The 14,770-nt window shown below is 61.2% G+C and overlaps 10 protein-coding genes across 10 annotated transcripts; 8 read left to right on the top strand and 2 right to left on the bottom strand.

The window, feature by feature from the left end:
• Window positions 1-74: 74 nt before the first annotated feature.
• MRET_2763 (L-methionine (R)-S-oxide reductase) lies at window positions 75-807 on the top strand (the record flags this gene model as incomplete). Its single annotated transcript, XM_027629390.1, has 3 exons — window positions 75-82; window positions 108-496; window positions 527-807. The coding sequence occupies 3 exons, from the start codon at window positions 75-77 to the stop codon at window positions 805-807; spliced, it is 678 nt and encodes a 225-aa protein (XP_027485208.1).
• A 629-nt stretch (window positions 808-1,436) lies between these two features.
• On the top strand, window positions 1,437-2,525 carry MRET_2762 (zinc finger protein, C2H2 type; the record flags this gene model as incomplete). Its single annotated transcript, XM_027629389.1, has 1 exon — window positions 1,437-2,525. One exon carries the CDS (start codon window positions 1,437-1,439, stop codon window positions 2,523-2,525), a length of 1,089 nt encoding a protein of 362 aa, XP_027485207.1.
• Window positions 2,526-2,671: 146 nt separating this feature from the next.
• Window positions 2,672-6,535, top strand: MRET_2761 (Csr1-phosphatidylinositol transfer protein; the record flags this gene model as incomplete). Its single annotated transcript, XM_027629388.1, has 1 exon — window positions 2,672-6,535. One exon carries the CDS (start codon window positions 2,672-2,674, stop codon window positions 6,533-6,535), a length of 3,864 nt encoding a protein of 1,287 aa, XP_027485210.1.
• Window positions 6,536-6,542: 7 nt separating this feature from the next.
• MRET_2760 (demethylmenaquinone methyltransferase) lies at window positions 6,543-7,250 on the bottom strand (the record flags this gene model as incomplete). The annotated part of the gene is made up of 1 exon (XM_027629387.1): window positions 6,543-7,250. One exon carries the CDS (start codon window positions 7,248-7,250, stop codon window positions 6,543-6,545), a length of 708 nt encoding a protein of 235 aa, XP_027485209.1.
• Window positions 7,251-7,391: 141 nt separating this feature from the next.
• On the top strand, window positions 7,392-8,624 carry MRET_2759 (ubiquitin fusion degradation protein 1; the record flags this gene model as incomplete). Its single annotated transcript, XM_027629386.1, has 4 exons — window positions 7,392-7,394; window positions 7,423-7,773; window positions 7,798-8,354; window positions 8,381-8,624. The coding sequence occupies 4 exons, from the start codon at window positions 7,392-7,394 to the stop codon at window positions 8,622-8,624; spliced, it is 1,155 nt and encodes a 384-aa protein (XP_027485233.1).
• An 87-nt stretch (window positions 8,625-8,711) lies between these two features.
• Window positions 8,712-10,319, top strand: MRET_2758 (T-complex protein 1 subunit delta; the record flags this gene model as incomplete). The annotated part of the gene is made up of 1 exon (XM_027629385.1): window positions 8,712-10,319. One exon carries the CDS (start codon window positions 8,712-8,714, stop codon window positions 10,317-10,319), a length of 1,608 nt encoding a protein of 535 aa, XP_027485234.1.
• Window positions 10,320-10,458: 139 nt separating this feature from the next.
• MRET_2757 (uncharacterized protein) lies at window positions 10,459-11,424 on the top strand (the record flags this gene model as incomplete). The annotated part of the gene is made up of 1 exon (XM_027629384.1): window positions 10,459-11,424. One exon carries the CDS (start codon window positions 10,459-10,461, stop codon window positions 11,422-11,424), a length of 966 nt encoding a protein of 321 aa, XP_027484921.1.
• A 66-nt stretch (window positions 11,425-11,490) lies between these two features.
• On the top strand, window positions 11,491-12,401 carry MRET_2756 (uncharacterized protein; the record flags this gene model as incomplete). Its single annotated transcript, XM_027629383.1, has 2 exons — window positions 11,491-11,614; window positions 11,644-12,401. 2 exons carry the CDS (start codon window positions 11,491-11,493, stop codon window positions 12,399-12,401), a joined length of 882 nt encoding a protein of 293 aa, XP_027485108.1.
• On the bottom strand, window positions 12,383-13,501 carry MRET_2755 (diacylglycerol kinase catalytic domain protein; the record flags this gene model as incomplete). Its single annotated transcript, XM_027629382.1, has 1 exon — window positions 12,383-13,501. One exon carries the CDS (start codon window positions 13,499-13,501, stop codon window positions 12,383-12,385), a length of 1,119 nt encoding a protein of 372 aa, XP_027484923.1.
• Window positions 13,502-13,616: 115 nt separating this feature from the next.
• Window positions 13,617-14,757, top strand: MRET_2754 (chitin binding peritrophin-A domain protein; the record flags this gene model as incomplete). The annotated part of the gene is made up of 2 exons (XM_027629381.1): window positions 13,617-13,887; window positions 13,922-14,757. 2 exons carry the CDS (start codon window positions 13,617-13,619, stop codon window positions 14,755-14,757), a joined length of 1,107 nt encoding a protein of 368 aa, XP_027485109.1.
• Between the last annotated feature and the right edge of the window lie 13 nt (window positions 14,758-14,770).

Below are 14,770 nucleotides of genomic sequence, written 5' to 3'. Positions count from 1 at the left end.
AATCACGTCATACGCCACGTGATACATCGCGCACAGACAGCCTGCGTGGGCGGCGGACCACGCCAGGGGCCATCATGGTGCAGTACGTTGGGCATACTCACACGCAGCGCCGATGCAGCTAGCGTCCCTGCACATATCGCCTCGAAGGCTGCCTTTTATGAGCATGTACAGCTACAGGTAGATGGTCTGCTTGATGGCCAGACCAACTGGGTCACGAATCTCGCGAACGTCAGCTCCATCTTGTACAGCTCGATGAACCGCTTCGAGGCATGGCGCGACAAGCGCGTGAACTGGGCAGGCTTTTACCTCCTTGCCCCGCTATTCCCAGGCACTCGCCATCTTGCCTCTCTGACGCGCCCGATGCTTTGGCTTGGTCCGTTTTGCGGATTACCGGCGTGCCAGGCCATACCCTCTGAGCGCGGGCGCGGCGTTTGCGCAGACGGCAGCGCCCAGTGGCCACCTGCTCCCTTGTGTGTGCCCCACACTGAAGCATACCGTACGTCGTGATCATGTCTAACATGTGCAGCTGGTCATATTGCCTGCGACGCACTCTCACAATCAGAAATTGTGGTGCCGATAGTCGTTTCGCGCTCTCAACTCTCCCAAACGCATCAGGCAGCGCTGCGCGGCGAAGGTCCCGAGCACCTCGTGCGCGCATGGGCCGGTCGCGGTACCGACGATCACGTCATTGTTGGGGTGCTGGATATTGACTGCGAGTCGCAAAATGGCTTTGATGCCGTGGACGCTGACGCACTGCAGCGCCTCGTGCAGCGTGTTGTTCAAGCGTGCGACTGGTGCATGGAGTGAGGCTGAGGAGCACAGGCGCTGTATCCGTCGAATGGGCGAAGGTACCGATAGGGTGCGCACGGGCCATATAATAGGCTCCACCCATGTCGGGTCGGGTGGTCGGTCGTTCGTGCCCCTATGGCGTGCTGTGTCCTGCGACCGCGTCCTTCGACCAAAAGACCCCCTGCCGCAGCGGTCCTGGTGCTAGCACGCAACACGATGCATAGGAAGAAATAACCAACCAATCACGAAGCGTTTCATACGTCCCTCCACAGGCCTTCTGAACTCTGACAAAAAAAATGCAGTTTTATAGCACATGCTGTTTGTCAGGCCGGCCGGCCAGATTCACGGTCGCGATGCAAAGGCTTAGTGGCAAAAGGCTGGAAGGCTCAAAAAACTTTGTTGGACGCTCTGCAAAAACGAGGGACGAGCTTTTTTTTACACATACGAAAATTCTTGCGCCCACGCTTCGTGTTGCCACCAGCTATTTCCTCCGTGGTATTCTCCAGCGCTGTTCTCCGTTGTTAGGAAGAGCAGGCATTGCGTGCTAACCACTGTTTTCACTCTCACAACATACATTGAAAACTTTGTTTCACAAACACCGCTAGGCACAAGGCGAGTGTTTGATTTATTCTCTGGCGTCACTCTCCATGAGTTCCATGTCAGCCAGCTCCGCGCGGGCAGATAATGGCAATTCTACCGCTACCTGCACGTATCCTTCTTCCGTTTCTTATATGGCCATGCCGTCTCACCACCATCCCGTGGGAGTACCCCACGGGTCGGACACCGGCCGACTCGTTCTGCATGGCCACCGTGCCGGCTCCGAAGCGAGAAACATGCCGTTTTCGAATCGCTCGCGAATGTCTGCTCCGTCGCATGATGGCTTCTCAACATCGTTTGGCGCTGCAGGCGAGGCACTCTCGATGGGCGACCGGCACCGAATGGTGCCCGGCCCCCAGCACCCTCTAGAGGGGGCGTCTGATCTGGATATGAAGCCCAACATGAGCTATACCATGCCTGCCAGCTCGACGGGATCGATGGAGGCAGCTGCAAAACAGTACGGCCTGGCGGGCCACCGCCGTGCCGACCACTCACGACATGGGTTGGAAGAATCCCCACCGCCTCCGCTCACGCACCCCTCGTCGTCATCACCCTCTTCGTCCGTGAACGATGATCCCGAAGCGAAGGAGATGCCTCACCAGATGCTGCACAAATGCGAGAGCTGCTCCAAAGTGTACCGCCACCCCAGCTGCTTGATCAAGCATCGTTGGGAACATACCATGTACTGGAAAGAGGCGTCCAAGTTTCTCATGAGCAAGCATCAGCAGGTGCAGCTGCTTGAAGCCGCTGCTATTCTCGTCGGCATGGACTCGAATGCGCGCTCGCTGCCGGAAGAAAAGGCTTTGTGGCCTGCCGCCGTCAGCCCGCCGTCTTCAGGCTTGCTTGGCTGCGAGTATGTCAACTTTGACACGCTTATGGCCACCAAGGCACGCAACGCGGCGATGTATCATGACTCTTCTCGCATGCAGTATGGCACCTCGGCGCCGTCCGCCTCGTCGATGCCCAGTGTCCACATGCATGCGTCGCCGAGCAAGCACCGGGCGCACCATGCGTTGGATGAGACGGTGGAGGAAGGAGACGATTCCGGCGAACTCGACTTGAGTGCGCGAGAAGACACGTATGGACTGCACTCGGGTGGTGATGTCATGGCTGACATGGACATGGATGCCGATGAATGATCTGGGAGACGTGAAGTGCTTGTCTTGATAGTTTCTTGGAGTCTCTCCTATGGTGGGTGGATCCACACCTGCCATAGGTGTGTTTCTGTACAAAAGCAATAGGACACTGACCTCGTGTGTGGTCGCATGCGCTCTGTGCGTCGGTGATGACGGCGCCCCTGCCGCTGGTGGTGCCGTGCGACGCCCGTCGGTCGCTTCCCCGCACGTTTCTTTCGGCCGATGTCATCCCGCGCGCGTCCCACGACGCCGGCGGCGCGGACTTGGGCCGGGCGCCCTTCGTTTACGCCATAGCCCGGATGGTGGCCAAGTCGCACGACGATGGTGAGCCCTTGGAGGAGGGCTACTACGGCAACCTGACGCCTGAGCAAGAAAAAGCGCTCAAGGACGTATGGGCGATGCTTCTTGACATTTGGAGCCGGAATGTCGAGCGTTCTGACGAGCTCGCGCGACTTGGCGGCCCGCAGAAGGCTCACACGGGCCAGGAGCTGGGCGATGTCTCGCACAAGAAGTCTGGCGCCGGGAAGCAGAAAGAGGCAGCGCACGAGCATGACTGTCGCTTCATTACGACGGCCGTCGAGAAATACGGCGGCAGGTACCTGGCCTACATGTTTTGGCGCACGGTGATGATGGATCCGCCGGACCACTTTGTCCTTCGATTCTTGCGTGCGCGCAACTTCCACACGAGCGAGGCAGTGGACATGCTCATAGGAGCATTAATGTTCCGCCTCGACATCAACCTGGAGGACATTCTGCTGCAGGGCGAGTACGGCTTCAGGAACGAGCGCGGATTCCTGGACCAGTACCGCCGGGGCATCTCGTACATTCAGGGAAGCACAGAGAAGAATGAGCTGCCCATCTACTTTATCCATGTTGGGCGCCACTATACCCATGAGCAGAACATGGACGCACTGCAAAAGTTTATTGTGCTCTCCATGGAAAACTCGCGCTTGCTGTGCTCGCCGCCCGTGGAAAAGATCATCATCCTGTTTGATCTACGCGGATTTGGGCTCAAGAATGCGGACTGGCAGGCGATGTCGTTCATTCTCAAGTGCATGGAGGCCTATTATCCCGAGTCGATTCGTCGCATCTACATTCACTCGGCGCCATGGATCTTCAAGGGGATCTGGTCCGCGATTCAGCCCCTGCTGAACGAGGACGTGCATGCCAAGATCAAGTTCAGCTCGTCGGCGAAGGACCTGACCGACTTCATTCCCATGTCGCGGATCCCCGTCGACATGGGCGGCACCATGGACTGGACGTGGCAGTATGCGGAGCCAGAAGAGGGCGAGAATGACATTCACAAAGACACGCAGACGCGTGATGCCGTGCAGAAGGAGTGGGACGAACTGCAGCAGCAGTTCCTCGACGCGACGCAGCAGTGGATCCGTGGCGACGCCGATGCCGACGCGCGTCACGTCCTGGTGAAGCAGCTCCGCCTCAAGTACTACCAAATTGCGCCGTACGTCCGCGCCAGGAATGTGTACCAGCGCAAAGGCATCGTGCGGGACGATTTCCTCGTGCACTGGGACTATCCGCAGAAGGACAGCTCTCTGCTGACGCAGGACGTGAATGAGGCCGATTGTGCGACGCAGCTCGTGTCGTGGCTGCGTGAGCAGGGACACGACACGCTCGAGTCGTCCGTCGGCGGCTCGCATACGCCGTGTGCGTCCTGCGTAGCCACAAACATGGCATCGCGCGATGCGGCGGCGGACGAGCGTGACGCGCCCGAGGAGCAGCAGCGCTCTCCTGGCGCGCACGAGCAGGACGCGGCAGAGCAGGATGCGACGGACACGCCGGACGAGGACGACGAGGGCGACGACGATAGCGACGGCGACGACGATGCTGCCGTGCATGCACAGGACTTTGACATGGACGACGAAGAGTGCACGATGTGGCAGGACGCAGAGGAGTTCAGCGAGACGGACGTGTCGCCCGAGTTTGCCCACGTCAAGGTGAGTCGCAGGCGCAGTATGCAGAACGATGCCGAGCTCCACGCCGACATGGAGCGGACTCGCGAAGCCATCCAGCTGTTTCTCAACTCGCAGGTGCGCGAGGCGGAGGAGCTGTGCGTCGACGGCGCCGATCACCGCCTGTACCTGTCGGCCGGCATGTCGCTCCTCAACTCGGTCAAGTGCCTCATGACGTTTGAGCCGGACGACATGCAGATGGCCATCAAGAGCTGCAAGCACACCATCCGCATCGCGCGTGTCCTGCGCGCCAAGCGCCGCAAGCTGCCCAAGATCATGCCTGGCAAGTCCCAGCCGCCGCTGCCCGCGACGTTGCTCGAGCAGCATGCCGAGCTCGTGTACGCCGAGTCGCTGCTGTGCAAGTCGATCGTCGGCATCGTGTACGCCGGCGACACGATCGGCCTCATCCGCGAGGCGATGAGTCTGCGCAAAGCGTACCAGTACTTCCGCGCGCTCCTGCGCGCCATGGAGCAGGCCGAGGACGCGAAGGACGCCAGCCGCGGCCACAGCGACGCACCGCCCGTCGACGAGGACTTGCGCTCGGGCGTGTGCTTTGGCATGGGCGGCTGCATGCTCGTGCTCTCGCTGCTCGAGCCGCGCCTGCTCAAGTTCATGGAAGGCGTCGGCTTCGAGGCGGACCGGTCGAAGGCGCTCGAGTTCTTCGAGCGCGCCGGTGGCTGGTCGCGTGTGCACCACGAGCCGGGCTTGTCCGCGGCGCAGGAGGGCCTGCGTCGGCCGCTGTGCGATCTCGCGATCCTCGTGTACCACCTGAGCGTGCCGACGATGATGCCCGTGCCGGACGTCGACGTGCGCCTCGCGGACCATGTGCTGTCGTGGAATCGGAAGCGCTTCCCCCACGGCATCTCGTACCTCTTCTTCTCGTCGCTGCTGTACGCGTGCCAGGCGCTGCCGGACAAGGCCGTGCACTCCTTCCGCCTCGCGATCGACGCGCAGAACGAGTACCGCCAGTTCCACCACCTGGTCTTCTGGCGCCTCGCCCTCACGTACCTCGGCACGTGTGACTACACGCCGGCGTACGAGTGCTTCGATCTCCTCTCGCACGAGTTCCACTGGTCCCAGTGCGTGTACCAGTACGCCAAGGCCGCCGTCCTGTTCGAGCAGTCGTCCGAGCACCACATGCAGGCCGAGACGATCATGCGCACCGTCCCGGGCCTCGTGCGCAAGATGGCCGGGCGCCACATGCCGTTCGAGCACTTTGTCGTGCGCAAGGCGGAAAAGTTTGTCAGCCCGCCGCCCTTCGGCCTGCCGGCGATGGAGTTCGCCTACCTGTGGCACTGCCTCGCTCAGACGCCCGTCTACCTGCTCGTCGAGGAGCATCTCGAGCGCATCGACCATGTGCTCCGCCATCTCGGCCAGTACGAGTCGCCCGCCGCCTTCCCCGGCGGCGCTCAGGCCTTCTACAGCCAGCACTGCCTCGCTCACTTCCTGCGCGGCGTCGTGCTCCGGTACGCTGCGTTCCCGAAGAAGTACACGGTCGTGCAGACGCCCCGGCACGAGCACCTCCCCGTCGCGCAGATGGCCTCCGACGCCGCCCACGCGCTGCACACCGTGTGTGCCGACGGCCAGCACCTCGACGCCGTCGACCGCTACCTCGTGTACTTTGCGCACTACGAGCTCGGCAAGCTGTACACCGCGCAGGGCGAGTTCGCCAAGGCTCGCTGCGAATTCGAGCTCATCCAGTCCCGCAAGCCGCTCGTGCCGCAGGACAGTCCCATCCCGCTCAAGAGCGGCAAGGCATCGTACCTCTTGAGCCACATGTGCCAGATGCGCGCCAACTTTGCCATGTCGTCCATGCCCCGCCACGCCGCGCCGCCGCCACACAGACCGCCGCACGGCCCGCCCAAAGCCACGTCCTCACGCCCCCCAAGCGAGGCATCGCGAGCCGCGCCGAGCAGCGCGACGGCGCGGACGCCCGTGCCGACGACCCACTACAACGACATCCCCGAGACACTGACGCGCACGTCAGCGGACCGCCGCCGCGATCTAGGCCGCCGCGCGCGTCAAAGTCGGCTCCTCTCATAGTTCTCCGCTACGTCCCGCGGCGCACAGCCAACGTCTCCTGCATGCCTCGACCCGCCCGCAGATCCTGCCTACACAGCTCGTCGACGTGCCGGCCATGCCGGGCGATCTCGACGACCTGCCCAACGAGCGGCTGGGGCACACAGACCACGCCGTCCACGTCGCCCAACAGGATATCGCCCGGATGCACCGTCACGGGCGGAAACACAGGCTGGCCCTGCGCATCCAGCGGCACCGTCGGATCAGCCAGCACCAGCGGCACCTGCACCTCACTCGGCCGCGTAAAGGGCGACTGACCCAGCACCGAGTGGCCGCGCGCAAAGACCGGAAACCCCGCGTCGCGGTGCTCGGCCAGATCACGGCACCGCCCATCGATCACGACGCCCCGCACACCCACGCTCTGGGCCCGCGCCGTCATCAGGCCACCCCACACCGCAGACCGCGCCGAGGACGGCGCAGATATCAGCATGATCGAGTCTCGCTCCGCCACATCCATAAAGTGCTTCGATAGCCGCGGCGCATGCACCTCGCTCTGCCACACCATCTTGACCGTAAACGCCGGTCCGCAAACCGACGTGGCGCCCGCCATCGGCTGCGGCGAATACAGCTCCAGGCCAGGCAGGTAGCCACCGTGCGGCAGCTTGAGCTTGATCAGCGCATCCGCGACTTCACACGAGCTATACTGCGCGAGCTCCGACACGGCGGATGCCGCCACCATCGTGTCCAGCCGCCACCTCGCCGTGGCCGCGCCACAAGCCGTGCCCCTCATACGAAGTCCACCTCCATGACCGGCCCCCGGCGCGCCTGCTCTGCCTCCACTCGTTTGCCACCAGCCACACGCCCTCGTCTCACCTCGGGCATGGTACGTGTCTCGCACCGCTGACGCACAGTTTGGACCATTGAATCGCGGACTTGCCGATCTCGGCCGCCCAGCCCGCTGGGGAAGCATGGCCGACTTTATGAGCACTTTCGATCAGCGATTCCCCGCGCCATTAGACGCGTACGAGGACTACTTCAAGGCGTACCACATGTCGTGTTTCCCGGGTCGAGAGCGCAAAGACGTGAGCTACGGCGGCAAGATCATCATGCCACCATCGGCTCTGTCGACCATCACTGAGCTCGAGCTCGAATCGCCCTGGACTTTCCTGCTGCGCGGCACAGGGCGCTCACGATCCCAAAGCACACACGCAGGTGTCGTGGAATTCATTGCCGACGAAGGCAAAGTATACCTCCCCTCTTGGGTACGTGCCTACCTGCTCACCTAGATCATGCGCACCCTCGAGCTCGAGAACGGCGACCCGATCCACATCCAGGGCGCGCGCCTGCCCAAGGGCAAGTTTGTCAAGCTGCAGCCACAAACCGTCGACTTTCTCGAAATCAGCGATCCCAAGGCCGTGCTGGAGCAGGCCCTACGAAACTACCCCACACTCACACCCGGCAATATCATCGAGATCAGCTATAATTGCCTCACCTTCGAGATCCTCATCATGGAAGTGCAGCCCGATGCAGAGGGCATCTCCATCTTTGAGACAGACTTGGAAGTGGACTTTGCGCCACCCAAGGGATACGTCGAGCCCACGCCGCCCACACGCCCACCGCCCCCCACGATGGCATCAAAGTGGCACATTGATCAGCTCAAGCAGGACGTCATACTGCCCGGCCAGGACGGCTCTAGCTCAGCAGGCTCCACGCCCCGCGACCCTGGCAGTGTTCCCGCGCCGTTCAAGGGCTTTGGGCAGACGCTGAGTGGAAAGAAAACCAAGGGCAAGAAGGACAAGCCTATCACGCCCCGCGATCCCCACAGCATGATTCGGAGCACAAAGTACGTCCACGCCTCTCTGACCACAGCCACCCGACGATTGTCACGAATAACACGCTCCTAGAAGAAAAGCGCGTGCCAGCTGCGCTAGCTCTCCCCTACGGCCACCTGTTCTTTGGCTACGACGTTCAGCGCCTGCGCGTGCCTGCAGGAAGCGCACCTGAAAGTGACGCGCCACCTGAGCCACAGCCAGAGCTGCAGGCCTTCCGCGGCTCCGGCCACACGCTCCAGTCGCGCCCCTCGCCCGAGGTGATCGAAATCGACTCGGACTAGTCCCTAGAAAATAATTGCTTATATACCCATGAAAAGCAGTGGGCCACGCGTCGTCTCCAGCCAGCTTGACCGACGCGGACGAATACCATGTCGGCTTCTGTTGCTTCGGCGCAGCCCAAGTCGGGATTCCGTGCCTTTAAAAATAGTGACAAGCCAGATGAGGTGAGGCGCTCGAACTTGTCGGCTGCCAAGGCCGTGAGCGATGCGATTCGCACGTCTCTGGGACCCAAGGGCATGGACAAGATGATCCAGACGTCATCAGGCGAAGTCGTGATCACCAACGACGGCGCCACCATCCTCAAGCATATGGCTATTGTCCATCCAGCTGCACGCATGCTTGTGGACCTGTCACAAGCCCAGGATGTCGAGGCAGGTGACGGCACCACCTCTGTGGTCGTCCTCGCAGGCAGTCTGCTGGGCGTGGCAGAGAAGCTGCTGTCCAAGGGCATTCACCCGACGATGATCGCCGAGTCTTTTCAGCGCGCTGCTATCAAGTCGGTCGAGTACCTGAACGAAATCTCTACGCCAGTCGACCTCAGCGACCGCGATAGTCTTTTGCGGGCGGCGACGACGTCGCTGAGCTCCAAGGTGGTTTCGCAGTACTCGTCTGTTCTCGCGCCGATCGCCGTGGACAGTGTGCTCCGCCTCGTTGATCTGAAAAACAATGAGACAGAGTCCGTCGACCTGCGTGACATCCGCATCGTCAAAAAGGTGGGCGGCACGATTGATGACACAGAACTAGTCGATGGACTTGTGCTCGAGCAGAACGTCGTGACATCTAGCGGCGGTCCATCACGTATGGAAAAGGCCAAGATTGCTGTGTGCCAGTTCCAGCTGAGTAGCCCCAAGCCTGATATGGACAATCAAATTGTGGTCAACGACTATCGCCAGATGGACAGGATCCTCAAGGAAGAGCGTCAGTATCTGCTCAACATGTGCAAGAAGATCAAAAAGTCGGGATGCAATGTGCTGCTTATGCAGAAGAGTATTCTACGCGATGCTGTCAATGAGCTTGCCCTGCACTTCTTGGCCAAGCTCAAAATCATGGTCGTCAAGGACATTGAACGCGACGAGATCGAGTTCCTGTGCAAGTCGCTCGGCACGAGTCCGATCGCTGACATTGAAGCATTTACCGAGGACAAGCTCGCGAGTGCAGAGCTTGTGGATGAAGTGCAGCACAGCGGCGCTCGTGTCGTCAAAGTGTCCAAGATCAAGAACCCTGGCCGCACTGTCAGCGTGCTGTGTACGGGCTCGAACTCGCTCGTGCTGGAAGAGAGCGAGCGCAGTCTGCACGACGCTTTGTGTGTCGTGCGCTGCCTGGTCAAGAAGCGCGCCCTGGTGGCCGGTGGCGGTGCGCCAGAAGTACACATGTCGCGTCGCCTAGCTCAGTATGCGCAGACGCTGCAGAGCCTGGAGGCGTACAGCTTCCAGGCCTTCTCCGAGGCACTCGAAGTGATTCCCACGACCCTTGCTGAAAACGCCGGTCTGAACCCCATCTCCATTGTGACGGAACTGCGCAACCGCCATGCATCAGGTGAGAAGACGGCCGGCATTAATGTGCGCAAGGGTATGATTACCAACATTTTGGAAGAAAACGTACTGCAGCCGCTCTTGGTGTCGACCAGTGCACTGGAGCTTGCTACCGAGACGGTGTCTTTGCTCCTGCGCATTGACGACTACCAGCTCTCCCGCTGAGCTCGTTGTTGACCATAGCCCCTAGGTTCCTGCGCCTCTTCATGGCGAGGAAAAAAGTATTGCAGAAATCTCACCTATGGAGGTGGCGGAGCGTTGTTTAAGGCCCCGGCGAGGCGTGACGCACAGCGCCTGAACCATCATGGCATCGGGCTCGTACTTAGACGTACCTCTGAATCAGCATCGGCCTGTGCAGCTATTTGATCCGCCGATGCACGACCAAGCCTACTCAGACAGTCAGGCGTATGACCAACGGCTGTCGACGAGTGATGCGGTGCACGACAAGTTTGTGGACGAGCCGACCATGGAGGAGTCAGCGCTGTTTTCTGATGCGCCCGCGATGAATCGCGGCTCAGGGATGTACCAGGGGGTGCCGCGCAAGGGCATTTGGCGCGTCGATGAGCTGCGTGAGTTTCAAAATCAGAGCCTCCCAATGCGAATCCTGCGCGTATGCCTCTTCATTCTAGTGATCGGGATCATCCTGGCCCTGTGCATTATCATGCTCATCTTTGTCTTCCTGCGCCCGCCGAACATCGGCGTGAAGGAGGTTTCGGCGCCCGTCCAGTCGGACGTTCGGATTCAGGGCACGTCCGTGCAGGTACCTGCGAACATCTCGTTTGTGATTTCCAATCCCAACTATGTGCCGGCGACCATCAAGAACATCACGGCTCATGCATATGATAAGGCTAACCAGGACACATCGATGGGCGTATGTCATCTCTCGAACCAAAAGATCGAATCCCGACAGAACACGACGGTGACGTTGCCGTGCAAGCTCGAATACAGTCTGGAGAAGGATCCCAACCTAACGATCATCAAAGACATTGCGCGGAGCTGCTTCCAGAGCAAGGACAAGCACCTCCAAATTCTCCTCAAAGTCCATTTGAAAGTGAAGCTCTACTCGTTCACGGTGCCGATTGATGTGAATCCGAGTATCTCGTTCGAATGCCCCGTGACCAAGAAGCAGATACAGCAAATTGTGGGCCACAAGGTGGATCTGGATGACATCTTGCACAACGTCCGTCGCCGCAGCCTGCAAGAGGCATGGTCTGCTCTTCGCGAACGATATCTGCTGCGAAGCAGTAGCAGCCCCGGGGACGAATTATAGAGCCTAGCCTACGCCGACTTGTACATAGTGTGGACCTACTTGTGAACTCCTCCCACCACGCCTGCCATGAGGCACGACGCGTACGCGTCCATCGCGCATCTTGCGCTGAATGTGACGCCACCGCGCACGCAGTGGATGAACATGGGCCTGTGGACGCAGCAGGACGCGTCGTTTCCCGACGCATGCCAAGGTACGCCGTCTCGCCCTCACGCGTCGCAGCGCTGGCCGAGTTTCTACACCAAGCCGCCCACATCCCGCCAGGTGCGCGCATCCTCGACGTAGGACACGGATGTGGTGACTCGCTGCTTCTCTTGGCAGAGACGTACAAGCCTGCCTGTTTGCACGGCGTCACCTTTGAAGCCGCACAAGCACAGCAGGCACGCCAGCGTCTGGGCGAGCGCGCCACGATATGGTGTGCGGATGCCGTGGCGTGGCTGAAGAACAGCGTCGACACATACGATACCGTACTGGCCTTGGACTGTGCGTACCATTTCAGCGACCGAGCCGACTTTGTCCGCACAGTTTCCCAGCGCCTGGCGCCCGGCGGCACGCTGGCGCTGGTCGACCTCGTCGGGGCGTGGCCATACCCCGCGTGGCTGACACCCGCTCCGAGCGTTCCCGCTCCCAGCCGACCCCCGACGGTGTGGGAACGCGTGCAGCACTACGTGATCTGCAGGCTATCTCGAACGAATCCGCACGCCTTTCTTTCGTTCGATGCGTATCGCGCCCTGCTGCACGAGGCGCACTTGGACGTCGTGGACGTGCAAGATATATCGCATGACGTGTTTCCCGGCTTGGCTGCGTTTCTCCGGGGCCTCGGCGTGCATGACCGCGCGTGGCGTGGCGGCAGCGTCTGGCAGCGGTGCGCACTCCGTGCGTTTGGGTCGGTCGTGCACAAGTGGGCGCACGGTGGTGATTCGGGCCGTGTGCGATGCAGCCTGTGGGTCGCACGAAAGGCTCAGGCGCAATACGCATGAACGTCGTGGGCTGTTGTGCGCACGACAGCGCGCTCGCCGCCGTCGATGATGGTGCCGTCCACACACATCGTCCGGGCGAGTGCATCGTCGCGCGCAGGCTCCCACATATACCCACTCGCACGAAAGTATTCCACGATCGGACGCTGCTCTTCATACTGCATGTCCACATGCTTGCCTTGTTGGTACATGCCTTGGAACAGGACTGGCATCAGCACGTCTCGCGCAAAGGCGTCCGGACTCGATGCGCTCGGCTGCCGCGTGGGACGTATCACAATCACGTCCATGGCGCTGGCCGGTCGTCGGAGCGGCGCTGGCGCCGTCGGACTCGCAAAGGGAGCGGGCACGAACGACGGCTCCAGTCTGTCCACTGTCATCGCATTCATGTAGAGGAACGGACCGGATAAGTGCACGCGCCCATCTGAGCTGTGCTCATACGCTGCAGGCCGCGAAAAGGTGCGGCTTCGCGGATCGTACACGGACACTGGATGCCGCTCGTCCGGCAGGAGCGTGAGCGTGGCACGGACCCAGGATGTGAGATGCTGCTCCGCGGCTATTTGGAAACGCTCCGGCCCAGGATACCGTGCGCGCAGCGCCTCGGAATCACGCAGAATCGCGGCGTGCAGGGCGTGTGATACCACCACACACGCCAGGCGGTGCCCTGGATCCGCCTGCATCAGTGTGAGGGGCTTCGTCGCTTGTGCCTTTGTGAACGCCTCCAGCGAGCCGAGTCGCCACGCAGGATCCGGCGCCGTGTCCGGCCCCATCAAAGTATGGTACAGCGCATTGCCCGTGCCCATAGGCACCAGAACGATCGAGATCGTACGTGGCTGTGCATCTGAAAAGAGCCCTTCCAGCAGCTCGTGCACGGTGCCGTCACCGCCCAGCACCACGCACGTACATGCACGCCCATGCGCCGCTATGGCCCGGCCCAGGCGCACAGCGCCGGCATCCGCCTCCGTTTCATGCACGACCACGCGGACGGACGGAGCTTTGTCCTCTTTCCACGCTCGGATGCGCGGCATCACATACGCCTCCAGCATGTGCGCCGCGCGCCGCGCACCTGCCACGGCATTCCACACGACATACAACGTGTCGCTCATCGCCCTCCGTGGCAGGCGAGGCTCGTGCGAGGCTGGGTGGGGGCAGTGCCTGCATATTAGGTAAGGCGTCCCTCGGTCTGGGGTCCAGGGGCCGCTGGCTGACCACGCGTCCACCATGAGCCAAGTGGACGCCGAAAACGTAGACGTCCGCAGCCTCGATGAGGCTCTGGGCGAGAATGCGAGCGAGAAAGCCTCGGTGCCGAAGACCACAGCCGCAGAGCACGAGGACGTACGTGCTGCGAAGCCTGCTGCGTCTATGCCCGCGGCTGGCCCCAGCACCACCTTGACAGAGGAGACGATTGACCGCGTCTGGGACATGTTTCCCAAGCTGAAGCGCGACACGATCTCGGACGTGCTGCATTCAAAACGAGGCAATGTAGATGCAGGTACGTGCACATCGACGCCCGCTTACGTTCGCAGCCATGCCACTGCTGTTAGAAATCTATGACCCAGACGCTGCCAGGCCCCATCGCAGTACGTCGCCCTACTACGCACACCATCCCGCACAGAGCCATTCTTCCAACACACTCCCGTATGAGCCGCGCAGACGCAAGCCCTTCGAGCCACGTTGGGACCCCTCGCAATTGTCCTACAGCCCACGCATGACGCCACCCCGGACGACGCCCCATCCCAGCACCTTCGCTCCGCCACCCGAGCCGAGCCCATGGCCCGGACCTCAACAGATGCAGCAGCTCTCCGAAGACTTTGATCGGCTCACTGAGCGCGGTATGGCCAAATTCGGATCCGCTCTTTCCAGCCTGCGCCAGAAGGCCGAGGCCGCCATGCGGAATCGCGAGGGAGCGAGGACACTCTTCCGGCCACAGAGCGCATACACCGATCCTATGAATCCACACACAGCTCCCGCACCGTCCTGGAACCCGCTGCAGTTCACGCAAAAAAGTCCGTACGACCATGATCCACAGGTCGTGTCCGAGTCACAGCTCGACGAACTGGCTCCATCGCCCCTCTCCTCCATGGACGAAAAGACTGCACCGCCCCTACCCCAGCACCCTGCAGAGCGTTCTAGCACGGATCACCGCACCCCCCAAAGCAGTCAGGCATCTGCACCTGACGCCACGGACAGCACATCCTCCAAGTCGGCCACCACCCCCCACGGCAGTGACGACACTACCTCACACGATGCGCCAGAGCCGAGCCAAACCAGCTCGCACAAGGAGCCTGCCTCATCGGAGCCCAAGTCATCCGCCACCGATGACGAAGAGTACATCGATAACCCATTCGACGACGACGACTAGCCAGTGTGTAGAT

Source organism: Malassezia restricta, chromosome IV, assembly GCF_003290485.1.
Source record: "Malassezia restricta chromosome IV, complete sequence".
NCBI classification, from domain to species: Eukaryota; Fungi; Basidiomycota; class Malasseziomycetes; order Malasseziales; family Malasseziaceae; genus Malassezia; species Malassezia restricta.
The sequence above is the reverse complement of the archived record's forward strand: the minus strand, read 5'-3'. Positions and strand labels throughout refer to the sequence as shown.